Here is an 18,248-nt window from a genome sequence, read left to right as displayed (position 1 = left end):
TTCACATCTGCCAAACATGCCATAAGAGACTCAAGATCCACAGAATTGCGTTTGACAGGCAAATAAACCTGGGTGTCATCCGCATAACAGTGAAATGACAAACCATGTTTTCTAAAAATCAAGCCAAGGTGGAGAGAGAAAAGAGCAAAGAAGCCAAATAGAACCCTGGGGAACCACACAGGTTACTTAAGTAATGTTCACCCATCTTGACTGAAAAACTCCTATTTGCAAAAGAGCAACACCTCTTAAATCAACGCAATGTTCTAAACGATCAATAAGAACAGCGTAATCGACTGTATTGAAAGAGGCCATCAAATCTAAGAGCACAAGTACAACAAAATCACCGGAATCACATGATAATAACATATCATTAAGTACCTTCAAAAGTGCAGTCTTGGTAGAATGGCATTTACGAAACCTGACTGAAATATTTCAAACATTAAATTATCCGCTTTTTTCCTGAATCTTGGAGATAAAAGGCAGATTAGAAATGGTCCTAAAGTTTGTTAAAACTGATGAGTCCTGATTCAGTTTTTTGAACAGTGCGTAAACCCTAACCATGCTTTAAACATTCTGGCATAATGCCAGATTCTAAACTGCTATTAATGATTGAAGATTCTCTGTCTGTTTTCCGTTCTGCCTGTTGGATGAATGGTTATGGCATGAGAGTTTACAGAGACAGCATGTTCTGACATAGGAGGCATGTTTTTGATCGTTCATCCAGAAGTAAAGGCCATTAAAGGAAATTAAAGTTCTGTAATCATCTGCGCACCCTCATGTTGCTTCAAACCTCTTTGTTGTTGTTTTTTATAGTGGGACACAAAATGAGATTTTTTTTTTAATTTGATACAATGAGAGTTTACAATTACATCTACCTAGTCCAAAATGGACCAAAACATGTTAAAATAAAGCCATACGATCCATATGATTCACTATATCCCGACTTTTTAGGCCTTACAATTGCTATGGATGTAAGTAGCAAGCCATTACTTACCTTCATATCCACTTCACATCAAGATTCACTTTCAAATCAAATATGGCAAAAAAACAACAAATAAATAAATACGTAAAATTTGCTTTGGGTGGTTACATCTACATGAACTGTCATTCAAGTCAAAATATATTTACGTCATTGTATATTGTATATATTTTGTATATATATATAAGGTTATTCAAAATTATTTGCAACAGAATATGGGTTGAGAATGATATTGAGTATAGAGTAAAAATGATAGAATCTTAGAATTTTGTGTGAACTGTCCCTTTAAAAACAATAGCTACTCATTGTGAGTGTTACACACTGAAAATCACATTCCCAAGTACTGAGTCAAGGGACTTAACATTAAGTGAAGATGAGAACGTTTCTGTGGAGTCACTGCCCCTTCATTTATCATTTAAGCCGCTCTCACTGGGACCTAGTGAGCTGTCCTTGACACCGCTACTGTATGAATCACACAATCAAAAAAGGCATTTCAGGGCTGCTAACTTATAGTGGAGTCCAGATCCAATCTGCTTTCTCTAATGATAGTCTCTTAATGGCACCCCTGCTGATCTGAGGTCAATACAGTCCTTTCTATGACGCTTCTAATTTTTAGGCAGACTGTGTCTGTGCACTCAGAATCATTATAACACACCCTGCCAGGATAACCATGTTCACCTTGAGGGAGGGGGGAACTTTTAAGATTAGATTTTTTTTTTTATATGTGACCCTTAATTTTTATTCTTGGATTTAACAATGGACAGATAATCTTGCTGCTCTTTACAGATCAGTGTCATCCCGAAGCTGTTTATATGCATGCAGAGTGCAATAAGCCAGAGGTTTCGTTTTAAAGGTCAACAAGAGAGTCCGTGACCAGGATTGTTTTTAAGAGAAGAGGGTTGAGCTGCCAAGATAGCTGAAGCAGGTGGCAAACACAAGGTTTTAACCCCCTGTAACCTTTTGACAAGCTGTCAGTGGGCGAGTAATTAAATCAATAGTGGAAGAAAGGATGTCAAGCCACTTTAATACAAGTGTGGCCTGTAAATTCAGATGGACTCTTTGCAGGACGGCTAAGGTTTTGGTATCTAACACTGTGCTTGATGGTCTTTTTCTGTAGATTCTGCCCACAGTCTAATGCAAATCGAACAGAAAAGGGAAAACTAATGGGCTTTTGAGAGATACTGTAATCAATAATCAAAGTTAACCAGGTTTGGTTTGAGATGCATAGTAAAGATGCATTGTTTATACAGTGCTTATAAGTAACAAAATAACCCATAATTATTGTGCTATTAAATATTTTAAATATACCTGCTCCTAATTGGCAGACAAAAAGTAAACAAAGTGTGATTTATCACTTTATATATAGTCAAACAATCTCCTCCTCTCTAATTGGACAGTTCTTGTCACAGTGTCTGGGTTGTGTTCCCTGGGTTTCCACTAGGTGGTGTCTTCGTGTTTTGTTTATGTTTGGATTTGTTGGATATCGACCCCTGCCTGGACTGTTTATTCTTTGGATTGCCCCTTTAATAAATACATACCCGCAATTGGTTCTCTCTCCTGTGTTTTCCATAACACCGAACGTGACAGTTCTTTGTTAGAATAAACTGCAAAGTAGACCAGACAGATGTAGTTAGTCAAAACTTTGGCTCCATCAGACTGCTTTTAGCTGTTATCCGACAAACAGCTCAATTGATTTGCTTAGACAAACGCTTGAGCCGTTTTAAAAATCATGTCCTTTGTTCATGAGAGCCAAATGGGTTTAAATATTTAGCTGGAACTCAGCAGACTACAAGTAGTTTCTTTAATCACAAATGTCATTATTCTGCTTGATCAGTGTCAGATTTGATAATGCATCCTGAAATCCCACTTGTCTGCGGCAGATTCGCTTTTAACCAAATTGTGTGATTAGCAGTCAAAATAATAGAATGCTGCTTTCGTGAAGAGCAAGCTTTCATTGAATCGCTGTCGCTGTGTCATAAGTCAAATAGGTAGGTTGACTGCTATTCACGTCTGTTTGATTTATCAGCGGTTCGAGTCACGTCTTCAACAGCCTCTATTGTGAGTCATGCAAATTCTCGGCGATGCAATTCCAGCTGGCAATGTCATTGATTGATTTTAGATTAACAAATGAGTGGAAGGTATAAAAACCTTCACTGAAAACTACTCATCACTGTCCCATTCAAAGAATAAAGGGATCTGTGTTGTCAAATGGAAGAATGGCTCTCGTTATGGCTCAAAGCTGCTGCCTGTGACTTATGGGACATAGGCAAAATGAATGTGGTGATCACAGTTAGCATCACAGGTAGTAGATCTCGGCCGACTGATGCACTCTTCAACACAGTTTCAAGGTGTGCATCATTTCATGTGTATACCTATTGTGTTCTTAATTATTGATGTAGTGTGGCATTTAGATGGCTTGTCAGCATGTGGGGTGGGGGGCTGACTTTTCACATCATTTGCAAAATCATATGCATGTGTCACCTGGAGCATTGCACCTGGGTGTCTGAGCATCCACTCATGTTGTAGTCATTTGATTTCCCAGCCTGCAGCTAAATGTGTCCTTTTCCGTGCAGTTTGATTGTTGTTCATGTTAAAAAATGATTTGTCACACTTGATAACGTTGTGATTATGTGCCTCTGAACTAGTATCACGCTCTGGTCATAGCAAGGTCAGTTCAAGGTCATATATAGTGTTTATTTTATAATGACATATATACATTAATAAACACAAACACACACACACACACACACAAATATATATATATATATATATATATATATATATATATACACACACACAAATAATTATATTTTATTAACTACAAATAAAATGATAAAATACATAACAAAAACATAAAATAAGTAATCATTCAGAAATCTGTTCCCTGTGAGTCTGGTTCAATTAATAAAAATATTTGTCTTTAATTTGTCTTAATAAAAACAAGTTGTCAACTTGGAGCTTTACAAGCTGTCTTCTCTAAATAACGTAACGTGAGTGAATGATCTAACTGACCGCCTGCTGGTTTTTTTTATTTATTTATTTTTATTTCTGCCATGTTTTGCTTTATGGGTTTGTCCTTCCAGGCTTCATGGACTCGACCTGAGAAACACAAGGTAGGGCTGCTCCACATGTAGCCAGGATGTTCACTAATCCTAGAGAAGCTCTTTATCACGGCAGAACATCAAGTGTTGGCTCTCTTCTTCCCTTAAAATCCTGTAGACACACACACACACACATTTCTTCATTTCTTTACAGCATATTGCTCATTATTTTTCTGGATAGCTTCTGTCAACAGAAATGGGGAAGATCCTATTTAGTCTTTTTAACCTATGAAGTTGTTGTAGTTTTTTTTCACCTTTCTCAGCTGACCTGTTTTCCTTTACGAATTATCCTCAGAAAAACTTTCTCAAGGGATTGAGGAAGAATATAAAGACAGGGTGTTCAGGGGTTGAAACATCCCAGGTACTTCTTTAGAGCATGAGCCAACACTCAGTGTTCTCCCATAGACTCAGACAGGGGAATGTAGCAGCACTAAAGGAGACACTAACACATATAACCAACTCCAGATTCAGACAACACAAGCCTCTGTTAACATAAATATACTAACCCTTACTGAATAAACTCAAACGCCACATGTCAGAGATGATTGCAGTAACTTTAAAGTCAACGTAAAACCCATTTTACTTCTATAATGTTGCACATTTGTGTTAAATAGGACATTTAATGATGAAAATGTAGGATGGGTCTGTTTTTTATCCATCGGGAGTTGACTGGATTGGAAAAAGCAGGCCAAATGTTTGTGAAAATGTCGCCTGTCGGTTAACATTATAGTGATGTCAATGGAAAAAAAAAGTACATTGTGATTACAGATTACAAAGAAGAAAGCAAATAGGTTAATGGTGATTTCATGTTGACTTTAGCTGTAGATGCTCAATATGAGCAAGTGATTCCATGCTTGACTCTGAAATGTAAGACTCTCGCTTTATTCATCTGTCAGAGAGAGAATTCATCAGTGACTGCATTGCTGATTAAGAATGATTCAGTTGCATATGGATTGTGTGGGAAGGTCTGTTTATCTGATCTGCTGAGATGAAAGGCCACAGTTATGGGATTGCCCACACATCACTTCATGTTTTTAATCCTCAGGAGTACAGATAAAAAGCACCATGGTTCTTTACACGTGCGCTTTTTTTCCAGAGTCAAAGGCATGGAAATTACTTTATTATAAGTTTTGGAATAATTAAGAGTCTGCAGTACTGTGTTGATACTTTAAACTAAAAATTCATGATTACAGTACTGACTCAAGTGTTGTGTGACTGACAGGCGGCTGCTTTTCAATGCTCTCACGTACTGTGCGTGTGCTCTGTGAAGTGCACTCGTGCCTGGCAGTAACGCTACAGGCGCGAACGGTCAAATGCTTGTCTTATTTGAAATGCTCATCATGCCTAGGTGTTAATGTAAACACAATCGGTTATGTCTTTAGTGAATGCATACAGGTAGAACAAAAAGAAAATGGATGTGTGATGTGTATCAGATACTTGAAATGTAAACGGACCTGCCGCTGTCTATTATGTTGCTACTACTAATCAGTTATGAATTTTAATAGGAAAAAGAGAAAACCACTCGATGCACACAGCTGGAAACTTTAATAGCTTTAATATGCCCTCTACAATCAAACATAAGCACAAAGTTCAGCCTAAAAAAACCATCTACAGCTCAATTTAATTACAGGCCTGCTTTTCAGACATGCACATACAAAATTAAATCAGTTTTAATGGGTTGTATCTAATAATCATGCAAGATTAGGCCAGTCATTTATATTTTTCAGATATTTAAAAAAATAACTTTTTTCTTTCTTTTTTTTTTTAAATGAGTGTGTACTGCCACCAAGATTTCAGTATTATTTTATAAATTTTTCTACTTACATATATCTACCATGTGGTATTTTTGGGTCAGTAAGGTTTGTTTGTTTTTTAAGAAGTCGCTTATTCTCATTCATGCCTGATGCTGCATTTATTTGATCAAAAGTACAGTAAAAACATTAATATTCTATATATATATAAAAAATGCCATTACAATTTAAAAATAACTATTTTCTATTTTAATATGTTTTAAAATATCATTTATTCCTTATTATTTTACTTGTCTTTCTTAATATATGTGAATATTTTTTGGATAGTTGTGATATTTTTTTTTTAATTGATGAATGGAACATTTAAAAGAACAGCATTTCTTTTTATTAAATTAGTCTTTACTGTTAGTTTTGATCATTTTAATGTTATTGCTGAATAACAGTTCATTTCAATAAAATGCAGAATAATGCAACGCAGAACCTCTTTTAAGATGTACTACTACATCAACTTTTGAAATGTACAAATATGGTTTTCATGGAATCTATTTTATTTTATGGAACTGATTTTATTGTGATTAAAACAATTGTGTATGTGCACACAAATCAGTGAGTGAAACATTATTTTCACACTGTGGAATCAATAGTGCTTCTCCTTATATAATTCAGTTCAGCCATAGAACGAGTACAAACAACTTTTTGGTTATTTAATTTATAAATAAATTCACCATTTTAGATTTTAGACTTTCTGTCTTCTAAGCGATCATTAAAAGATTTGTAAAGATCTGTACTTCTCAAGTTGTTTATTCATAAATGTGTTGAATTATAGATGCTGTTTTTTAATCGATGATACATCGTACATGCGTACATATACATAGGTATGCATGTACAGTATGTGACCTTGACCAAATTCAATCTTGGATCGTCTCGAATGTAACTGCCGCAGTCCACCTCAGGGCAACTATTTCTCAACACGTCTATCCAAGATAGGCCATTTTTATCAAAAGTTCAGATTTATTCCCTTCCGCATTTAGACACACTGTGATCCATCTTGTCTGTGCTAAAGTGCTCTTCCAGTTCTTGTTAGCGTGAAATTTGAAGTGCAGGACACCGTTTGACTCGCTTTTCCCAGCAACAGCTTTTTTACTGACATTGTCTCTTTGTCAGTGCAGTCATACAATATGATATCCGTCACCTACTATTTTCTCCCGAGGGAAAAGAAGAAATACATTTCGTTCACACATAAGACCTTGAATGTGAGCTCTGATTCTGTTCCGCCGTTGGTTGTCTGCTCTTTCAGGAGAAACGGATGGGCAGAATGTGGCTTCCTACGTTCTCTATTAGGAGATAAGATGCGCAAAGGCCAGTGATTGCATTTCAGTGCTGAAACCTAAGCCGAAATGTTCTCTGTCTCTTCCTCCCTACTGTTTTCTACTAAATTTGACAACAGATGAGGAGGTAGAGGCGCAAAGTGATTTGCCGGAAGCTTTCAAGGTTAACGTTCAAAGAAATTGTGAGGGTTTATATGCGACCGACCCTACGTACGCACATAAAAAAGGAGACATTCTGCATATGCGGCTTACTGTCAATTACTATGCAACGGGAGGTGACTCGCTCGACAGCCCTGCATACTAACAGCCCTCTGAACGTGAGGCACAAGCAGGATGGAATTTATGGTCGAGACCCTGGTTGTTACTTAAAGCACTCAATACCTCAGATCGTGACTAAGCCACCACACCTTAAATCAAGTTTGTGAATTGATTGGATTTCAGCGCCGCGTACACTCCATTCCGCTCCGCAGTCATATTTTCTCACTGACCATTGAACAGGCACTTTATAAATGAAGTGCCACTGCAGGTTTCAGAAACATCTTATTTGCCCAGCTGTCTTCACTCGCTGTCTGGGGACCGTCTGTGGCACTGATGAAAGGTGCACGCTAATGTTCACGTTTTGCAGTCCCTTCACTAAAAGAAAAATGTGAAACATATACTGAGCAGTTTGCGGTGAGTTATTCGATGCTCAAAACAGCAGCCCATATTTCATTCAGAATGCATGTACATGCATTAGCATCATTGTCGTGCAGGTAAAACAAAGTACGCTTGGCTAAGCACGAAAAATGTAGAGCACATCTAGCTCTCCTGGGCTTATTTCATTCATTCTGCTGCACTGAATACTGCTTGTGAATGTCAGCAGTGCTTATTGTTGATATCAGGCTGTGACAGCTACACTTTTTCTCTCTAAATGACCGTTCGTGTTGAATGGGAATGGGTATCCTTGTGAATATTGTGGCCGTTAGCCTCAGCGCAGGAGTTGTATTTGTTCACTGAGTAATACGGTGTCAGCTGGCCTGACTAATAAATCTATTTAAACGTGTCACGGAAGAGGCTGCACTCTCTGATTAACATGGGTCACATTATGCAAGTCAGATTCGCTCAGTCTATTAATTTTCTTGTAAATTACATGGGTGTCATTAATCTGTGGATTTCCGTTTGATTTCTTCTTTTGAAGATAACGAAGTCGAACCCGCAAGTGTCAGTCACTAATGTATGGGTAACATATGAGAGTTTCATTCTCAAGGTGCTTGATTGTAAATGTGTAGCCAATTAAGTGTAACCAAATAAATATTGTATGGGTGTACTATATATGAAATAATAAATAAAGAATATGTTTAAATATATAAAATATTTTGTCTCAAGGTGAAAAAGAAAAAACATAATGTTAAAATCTATTAATTCGCAATAAGATATGGTGAAGGACAAATTTCTTGATTAAATTAATACCTCTTGAGAGATCTCCATTTTAACCTTGTGGTTCAAAATAAAAAAACAAAAAGTTCAGGATTTAAAAAAATGGCTCTTGGAAAAACAAGCTTTCGTGGATTTTTTAATGACAAAACAAGAATTTTATTTGTATCATCTTACAGCTTCAGTAGGTTCTTTAATAATTACCTTTTTAAACTTCCCCTTCACTTAATTCTAAATGGTCATGTGATATTCGAAAAGTACAAATATTCCATGTGGTTTCTCAATTAGCATGAGCTAATAAAAGCTGCATGTTTAAGAAGTCAGGAAGAATTAGCAAAATGCTGTAGAAAATAGTTTTAGCGCGTCTCAGCACAGTATTTGAACTTTTCCAAAAGTATTTCATGTCAGATAGGCATGTGTAATCACGGGTTAATGATGTGAATTTGCTCCTTTTGGAAGCTGATCTGAAGGGCCTTTTATTTGCTTTTGAAAACTAATGAAACAACCAAGAAAACTAGCAAGTAATGCTTTGAAATGCAAACAGCACAGAGCAGGGATGAAAAACGTGCCAGCTTTTCATTGTAACAGCTGGAACTAGCAGTGATTGCTGAATTCAAAGCCCCTCCAACCATAGGATCTCAGATCACTATAGTTACCAGTGATGGGCAGCAGAGTAAACGCAGTACAAGCTAAAGAGCGGGATGGAGCCAGGGAGTAAAACTGTTAGCAGATTGTCCCAGCTGTGCTGTTTAAACAGGCTTTGAGGAGAAAAGGCTTTAAAGTGGCCCCTGCTGTGTGGTCCACTTCATTATTGATCCCTGCCTCACTGTCTCCTAAAATACCCCCCTGAGCCCCAGACAGAGTCTGAAACACAAAGACGTGCAGTCTCTTCGACTGGCATCTGTAGTTGTGTGCAGGAATGACATAAACAAAAAAAATGGATTGTTTTTCAATGAAAAAAATAATAAAAATGTCATCATCTAGTCTCTCTCGTGTCTTTCCAAACCTGTATGACTAACCTAAAATTGTTTTTCACAAGAAAACCTTGACTTGGTTTGATTGAATCATTCTTTTGATTCAGATCTCTTTGGTGAATCAGTTGATTCAGATTCACAAATGGACCTATGGATCCGGATGTCAAGATTTTCTTTGAGAATATTACATTTCTGTTACATATAAAAGTCGTCAGAATGTAGTCTTTTGTTTTTTATACTCTATATGAAGGTCATACAGGTTTGCAACAGCAAGAGGGTGAGTCAATATTGATAATATGTTAGTTTTTGTGTAAACTTTCATGAGGACCACCTTTTTCCCCTAGCACTAGCATTTAGGTTTAACTTTGACTAATATACACTGTCGTTCAAAATTTTGGGATCTGTAAGATTTTAATGTTTTTAAAGATGTTTCTTCTGCCCATCAAGGCTACATGATCAAAAATACAGGGGATAAAACCCAGTAATGTTATTACAATTTAATTTTTATATATATATATATATATATATATATATATATATATAATAATTTATTTATGTGGTGCAATTTTGAATTTTCATTGTCAATTACTCCAGTCTTCAGTATCATATGGTCTTTCAAAAATTATTCTAATATGCTGATTTATTATCAATGTCAGTTTTTGCTGCTTAATATTTATTTTGGAATCTGTGATACTTTTTTCAGGATTCTTTGATGAATTAAAAGTTAAAAAGAACAGCATTCATTCAGAATATAAATATTTTCTTTAGCACTTTTTACTCATTTAACAAATCATTGCTAAAAATATATATTAATTTCTTTATTAAAAAAAGGGGGGGGGGATTTACAGGTTCCAAAAAAATAATAAGCAGCAAAAAAGTTTTTCTGAAATTTCTAAGATGAATAAATTATGCTTTAATGTATATCAAAATAGTAAAACATCGTTTTAAATTGTAATAATATTTCATACTATTACAGTTTTTTTCTGTATTTTTGATAAAATAAATGCAACTTTGATGAGTATAAAAAACACACATACTTGCATTTTACATACTTTATGTTTTTCTTACTCTCTTTCTCTTTTTCTAGAGTCTGGATGGTAACGTGATCGTTCGCAGTGATGCCCGTGTGTCCTCTCTGACTCTGAAATACGTGCAGTTCACCGATGCCGGCCAGTACCTCTGCACTGCACGCAACTCCATTGGTCAGGACATCCAGAGCATGTACCTGGAAGTGCGCTGTAAGCTAATCCACTAACTTCTCTCTTTGTCCTTTGTAGGTTATTTGTCTTATTGTGTTCAAGGCAAGTGTGTCAAAGCTCAATGAAGTGGACAGACTGTAATTTTTTCAATGTTCCTTTTGATCTTTGTCAGCTACTAGCTTTTGTTGGCTACTAAAACAGCAGGAAATGGATGCTGGACCCAAAAATAAGACCACCAGGGTTTTAGCTAACTTAATCATTAAGACTTTATTGTTTGTCAGAAACAAAAGCAGCTCATTTTTCCAAATGAACAGTAAATCCACCAATTAAACCCAGCAGACCTGCATGAACCAGGGTAAAGAATTGACATATGTCATTCATGTTTTTTATGAAACAATCAGTATTTTTTCTTATTTTCTTGAGTATATAGCAAAAGATTGATTTAACAACAGAAATTATTTTTGAAGGAGTTGATGGTTTGAGGGCTTTTTTATCTGTCTGTTTCAAACAAATTAAACTTGCTTTCCACCAAAAGCTCAGTTCAAATCACAGTGCCATATACTCAAATGTGTTTTATAGCTTTTGGGCTTATTTCTTACATTCAGAGCTCTTCATATGAAATGAAATACTGCCATCTTCACATTTTTACAACTCAATTTTGAGAGCAAATGCTTATTTGATCAGATTATGTTTACTGCAGTTGGCTGAGTGCACTTTTGTGCCATTTGCCAGGTAGAGAATTACAGTAAAGCTAGCTTTAAAGTTATTTTCATCTGCTTGTGCATTTTTAAGCATTCCCACAATCTAATTCAGAAAAGTGGGAGGGAGTGAAGCTTGGAGTACAATGAAAGTCTAATTAGATTAATTTTTTCTTGCCCTAAAAATCTTCTCCTGTTCCTGAGATAGCATCACAATGTGCAATTGATAGAAATTGTGTGGAAAAGCAGTTTGCCACAGCCCGGCTTGTGAGTAATCAGCTTCTTGGTTGAGTGCACGGAGCATTTCGCAGTAATTAGCGATAAGAAAAGGTGCTTTGTCTGCTTCAAATGATCCTAGATGAAATTGTTCACTCCCATGCTCAGACACTTACAGTTTGGGTTAGAGTATCCCATTCTGTTTTGCATGACTGTACATTGCTTTTATTTCCTACCTTTTACTTCAAGTTTACATTTAAATTCATCTTTTCTTTCGCTTGGTTGTTTATGTGTTGTTTTATTGAAATTGAGCTCAGCCTCATAGTAAAAATTAAGTCTCAGGCTGGCAGCCAGTTAGAAATAGTTTATTCTTACATTTGCCAACATTCATTTCAGACACTGCTGTGGATAAGATTTCATTGGCCGTTTCGTCCAGAAGACAGACATTATGTTTTGGGGTGCCGACATTATCTCGGCAGCAGTGTTGCAGTCTGTGGTCCTGAGATAGCGATAAGATTTGAGTGGATATGTGTCTTATCAGAACAGCTTCATGGGAAATGTGATGACTCAACTGCATGTATCAATCCTGGAGTGGACAGTCTAGTTAGCCGAAGTGAACATCAGGGGGGCAACAATCACAGCAGATAAAAGAGCAGATATCAGAAATTGCAATTCTGAAAGGTGGTTGAGGGGATGATAGTTAATGTATGCCAGCTGGAAGCCGTCATATTTTTTGCCCCAAGGTCTTTCTCTGGAACAGTCCATGTGTTGGTTGCACTGACACTGTGTATAATTACAGATGCTCCAAAGATCCAAGGCCCTGCGGCGGTGTTCACCTGGGAGGGTAATCCGGCTAACATCACCTGCGAGGCCCTCGCTCACCCAGGCGCCTCCGTTTCGTGGTTCCGTGACGGCCAGCTGTTGCCTAGTGCTAATACCACCAACATCAAGATCTACAACACTCCTGCTGCCAGCTTTCTAGAGGTACGGCATCACTGCTCAAACCCATCAGCCTTTAGATGCCCCCTCATTAAAGTTTCAACACTAAAGCCGTGTTTGACACTAATAATTGCCTTCTGAGCTCATTTTCAGTATACTCCAGCACGCTGTAGCATTTGATATTAAATCATGGCTGTCAATACTGCATTGAGAAAACACAGTAATTATTGTTTTTTCTTTCCAGTAACCTATGTTCTTCAGTTCTGATACACACATACCCACCCTTATCAGCCCACAAGTACTGAGAATATAATGACTTGTTTTTATTGTGTAGCAGAACAATTCATGTCATTTTACTTCTCCACTCGCTTGACTTTTTGATTTTGTTTTCGTATAACTGGCCGATAACATTTATTACGATAATTAAGTTGCTTTCTGGAAAATGATGCATTGTGAATGACCCGCATGGAGCATATTGTTTTTGGAGTCTTGCAAAAACACAGATTATGATGTTTAATTTCTTGCGTCTAAGTACAGAAACAAATATTACGTTTTGTGAGATTTTGGTTCATTTGAAACCAAACCATAGAAACCATTTGAGATCAGCATTATGAGCTTTCTATATAATAGGACATTAGCATCTGAGCAACTTGACTTTTTAATTCCACACAAAGTCTGCATGAAATTAGAGTCGCGAGAAATTGATTATTGATGATTATTCAGCACAGCTAATCAAATACAATATGCACAGATTTACATGATGTAGCAGAGCTAAGGCAAAGATGCTCCAGGAGCCTTTTGATGGCAATTTTCTTTTACAATAAGACAAGAGGCAGAAAGTCTTTTGGATATTTGTGACCATGGACCACAAAAGTAACCATAAGGATACATTTTTTGAAATTGAGATTTATACATTATATAAAAGCTTTTTGATACATTTACATAAAGCCCATTTCATACATTACCTGTTGCTCTTTTAGCACATTAAAATAACTCCAGCATACCGATGAAGCATTCAGAGAGTTTAAAGAACACTCTTTAGTAGAGTAATAACACAATTTTCCTAACAGTGTGTTTTTAGAACATTGTAGGAATGCTTTTTAGATCAGTACCCCATTCTAGAAATGCTATCCTTTGTCACAATCAAATATTTACACATTTTCAGCAATATTCTTGAACATGATGTCACCACTTGTGGGCAGGGCTTCGTTTTGTGGTTCTCAGTGAGGGGGCTTTAAATATGTGGTTCAGCACCGCATGAGAGGTTGTTTTTGACTGTTCTGTGAAGCTTGAAATGTTCTCTGTCACTGTCCCTGTTCCCGTGGCACATTTTACTAAGCAGTTGGAGCTAATGGAGACAGTACGCTTCCATTCTTTCTTACTCTCTCTGTCATTCAATAATTATCGAGCGAGGTGACTGCCAGCGGTGCAGAATAGGAGGTCACTGTCATTGCCATGGCAATGAGCTGCCCTTATCCAGCTAATGTCTATGTCATGGTAGCTAGGTCCAAAGAGAGGCGGTGCCTTGACATGGCTTCTTTTTTTCTCTCACAGGTCACTCCGGAGTCCCAGAACGACTTTGGCAGTTACAACTGTACGGCTACCAATGTCATTGGCACAGAGTCAAAGGAATTCATTTTGGTTCAAGCAGGTTTGTGAATGTTTACAGAATGATGTACCAAAATAGCAACTACTTTACATCTATGGTGAACATGAATCAAGCACAAATTGTCATTTAAAGGTTCTAATTAGCGATTCACACATCCTTTCTCACAAATGGTGTTTTAACACAGAAAAACCTCTTCTAAAATCCCCCTTGGTACCAATTCGTAATCCACCAGGTATGCAAAAGGTAAATCTCCCCCAGACAGAGATGTTTTAGCTCCAGATCAGAGCCTGCGCTTGTATTTTTTAGGCTGAGACTCTTGGGTAATAAAAACAGCAGGGTATAATTTTCAGGCTGCAGATTTGACGTTTAAATGCGACGCTGCCTCTGATATTTTTGGTGCTCTGTAAAGTGGGGCAGATGTGAAATGGTGTGGAAGGCAGTGAGGTGATTATTTAGTCTCAATGCGATGAGGCGGTGCAGGAGTGCACGCCTCTTTTCTACCTCACAGGCTTTATAGCCACCACACTTTTCATTATATGATAAAGTCTCATTTCTTTAAAAGTGAGTTTTACTGAGAAAAATGTGTTCTGTGAGGGAAGGCGGGTAATTTTATATATATATTATATATAAGTATTTAAATAAGTATTTCCCCCCCGAGGATAAATTATGTTGTTGTAAACCTTTTAGTAATAAAAAGCAATTTTTATCACAGTTCTGACTTGTAGCATTAAACAGAAGGTTTTTTTTTTTTTTGCTACTGTGCCTTTAAGACTTTTATAAAAACACACATATTGTATTGGAAATGAGAAGACGTGTGGGGTTTGCTGTTTACATTCAATACAGTCTACAGATGACTCATCCTTCGAAAACAGCTTCTTTGCAAAGCCTTCATTACATTCTAACAGGATTATGAAACAATCCACACTGAAATTCAACGTTAAGATCTTAATAAGGACTTAAATGATCAGGACGCTGGTCTCAAATAAATATGAGATTCTTGCTTCTAATTTTGGGGTCCCTCAGGAGGATGTACAATTGAAAGATACACTCAGGGCCAGTTCAAGTTTTGGCAAACATTCCCGTATTTAAAGGAGAATGTGGCATTTTGGTGCCTCTAGTGGCACCAAACAAGAGAGTGTTTGAAACTTGTTTGAAAACAGTAATTTTCCTAATGATGTATCTGTCTGATATCCGAAGGTTGGAGAAGGTTAGAACAAGCAATTTTTGCAGCTTTGTTCCTAGAGATTGCTTTTTTTTCCTGAAAGTTACAGTATGTTTTCATAGTACATCAAATTCTTTCAACTCGGAAGTTCAAGGAAAATTTGATTCCTCATGATATGACCACTTTAAACAATATCTTGGTTTGTCTGAAAGATATTTTACTCGTGCTTCAGGGAAAAACTGTACTGGCCACTGTAATAACAGTTCCCTTGGTGAACCATTCCCCAAGCCCATAACAATTTTTCATTGTTTCAGTTTGTCTATTGCCTCACTCACATTTTTGTGGTGCCCTGCATGTGTGTGCGGAGCAGTACTGCAGTTATCCTCCAAGTGTGTGCCTATAAGAACGTGTGTGTGTTCTCTAGATGTGCCTTCGGCCCCCTCTATCGAGCGTGTGCAGCCTTATTCCAGCACAGCAATGGTGGAGTTTGATGAGCCTGCCTCCAGTGGAGGAGTGCCTATCCTCAAGTACAAGGCTGAATGGAGGATAGCAGGCCAAGACTGGACTGACAGAGAGTATGAAGTTGGGGATGGTAAGTATCCAACACACACATACTGTAATAACATTTATTCAGAACTAGAAGCAATGGCGAGAGAAAACAAGATAAATGAGGGTTTTGGGAGGCTATAAAAGCTTTTCCTCATTTGTGTGAAGGTCAGGCTCTTGTTTTTATAGCACTGTTTTATACTGAAATGACCACAGATTCTCAGATGATTGTATTAGAGCAAGGATTTTAACAGTTATATTGTTTTAATGCAACTGTTTTTAAAAACACTGTCCTAAAGCAGACGTGATGCGGCAAGATTCCAGCGACAAGCAATTTTTCTGTCTTTGCTGAAAGCAAAAATATAAAAACACAGCCAATCAGAACAGTGTGTGTTTGCACACTTTCTCGCACTTGCAACACACTGCGTAGTGTATTCCAGATGGCCCTTTTATGGTTTTCCTTGAGGAACTTCAGGAAATTGTACCGAAGCTTGTTTCCGTGACAGAGTTAAAAAAGAAAAAAGAAAGTTATAAATAGGAAATAGGCACATTGTGAGATATGAAGTCACACTGCACAATATAAATTCTCAATTCCGATGTATAAAGTCATAATTATGAGTAGTAAAGTCACATTTGTGAGATATAAAGTCATACTATAGTATATAAAGTCGCAATTACGAGTAACAAAAATGCAATTGCGAGATGTAAAGTCATTTTATGGCATATAAAGTCAGAATTATGAGTAACAAAGTTGGAATTGTTAAATCAAGTCACATTATAAGATACACATTTACAATTATATTTACAATTACAGTTATGAGTAACAAAGATGCAGCTGTGAGATGTAAATTTGTATTGCAAAGACAAAGACACATTTCAGTTATGAGCAACAAACTCAATTGCAAATGTTAGATACAGAATCACACTGCTAAATATTACAAGAAAAAGTTGCAATGGCCAAGTTTTGTGTGACATATTGGGATAAAGTGACATTTAAGGTATAAGGGCACACTTATGATAAAGCTGCAATAACATCAAATTTGTAATCAAGAAAGTGTCACAACTGTGAGATAAAGTTACTAATTAACTGCACTCTCGGGCAGAAATGGGCTTCCACAGTTTTGTCATTTGAAAGCAGATGTTTCTTAAATGCCACAGTCAGCCTCTCTGCGGTTTGTCCATGTTTGAGGCTTAGCATACATGAGGAGCTGAATTTTGGTGCAGAGAGGTTTCATTGTGTGCAACTGACAGCATGTAGTGTTGCTTGTCACCGTTGCAGCTGGTTAGGACAGGAATTTTGATTAACATGGAAGAGCTTTTATTGCTTGTCACTTTGTTGCTTCTTGCTTAGTTAAGATGCTGTATTACACTTTAAGAAGTAAACAGCAGTGTCTGATGCACATAGAGCCACCCTCCCGTAGTCAACATAACAACTAAACACTTTCCACAGCTGCTAGCCATTTCAAATTGTGGCAAAATAACCCTCCCCGCTGCCATAAAAACTCTTTCATTGGCGATATTGCATGGCAAGCATGAAAGGCAATAAAGAGTTGACCAAAAATAGAATTCACAAATGTAGGAAAGGGACAGGGTTCACTTGAATGCTAAATAAGAGTGCTCAGAGCAGTTGTCACAGGCTGACATGTGCTCTGTTTGTCTGTGGGTAGTGTCTGTCTCACGGGGAGGTGGGGGGAGAGATGTCAGTTTGCTCACTGCTGACAGTCTGCTCTCTCTGCCAGACCTCCTTGGGACATACGTCAGAACAAAACTCACAGACACAAACACAGCCTTTCACGAAGCAGTCTACCAGACACCTAACACTCAAACCCCTGCTCAGCCAATGGCTTTTTGATCACTCAACCTTTTGTCAGTCGGTCTCTAATGCATTAGACTGGCGTATGATAGTCGTGCAGCAGACTCGAACACAAGGAACCAGATTGAACGTGTACAAAAAAATCACGAACAGCACAAATTTGAAAACATTTGGAATTAAATTGTAAGGTAGTTTGATATGATGGAAAACAGCATTTCATATTTATAACCTAAATGAAAACATAGTTATAAACAGTAAATTAATATTGAGCTAAAGTGTATTTGACTAAAGCAATATAATGCGAGAAAGAGTGCTGTTTTTTTCTGAACAGTTCTGTATATATATATATATATATATATATATATATATATATATGTATGTGAAAATATATTTCTTTTAAGAAATTAATTATTTGATTCAGCAAGGATGCATTAAATTAATCAAAAGTTGCTGTAAAGACATTTCTGTGTTACACAAGATTTAGAGATTATTTTGCACTTTATATTTATTAAAGAATAAT

At 37.0% G+C, this 18,248-nt stretch overlaps 1 protein-coding gene across 13 annotated transcripts in view; it reads left to right on the top strand.

Moving 5' to 3' along the window:
* The window catches only part of LOC132117226 (neural cell adhesion molecule 1-like), a 239,123-nt gene that overhangs the window by 180,022 nt on the left and 40,853 nt on the right, over positions 1–18,248 (top strand). For 8 of the 13 annotated variants that reach the window (XM_059526364.1, XM_059526368.1, XM_059526363.1 and 5 more), the window contains exons 9-13: positions 4,063–4,092; positions 10,634–10,784; positions 12,459–12,643; positions 14,153–14,249; positions 15,794–15,961. In XM_059526364.1, coding sequence (XP_059382347.1) covers positions 4,063–4,092; positions 10,634–10,784; positions 12,459–12,643; positions 14,153–14,249; positions 15,794–15,961 — 631 coding nt within the window. The remainder of the gene's footprint in view (positions 1–4,062; positions 4,093–10,633; positions 10,785–12,458; positions 12,644–14,152; positions 14,250–15,793; positions 15,962–18,248) is intronic. The other 5 variants (XM_059526367.1, XM_059526369.1, XM_059526365.1 and 2 more) reach the window with 1 other exon arrangement.

This window comes from Carassius carassius, chromosome 36 (genome assembly GCF_963082965.1).
Source record: "Carassius carassius chromosome 36, fCarCar2.1, whole genome shotgun sequence".
Taxonomy (NCBI): domain Eukaryota; kingdom Metazoa; phylum Chordata; class Actinopteri; order Cypriniformes; family Cyprinidae; genus Carassius; species Carassius carassius.
The sequence above is the reverse complement of the archived record's forward strand: the minus strand, read 5'-3'. Positions and strand labels throughout refer to the sequence as shown.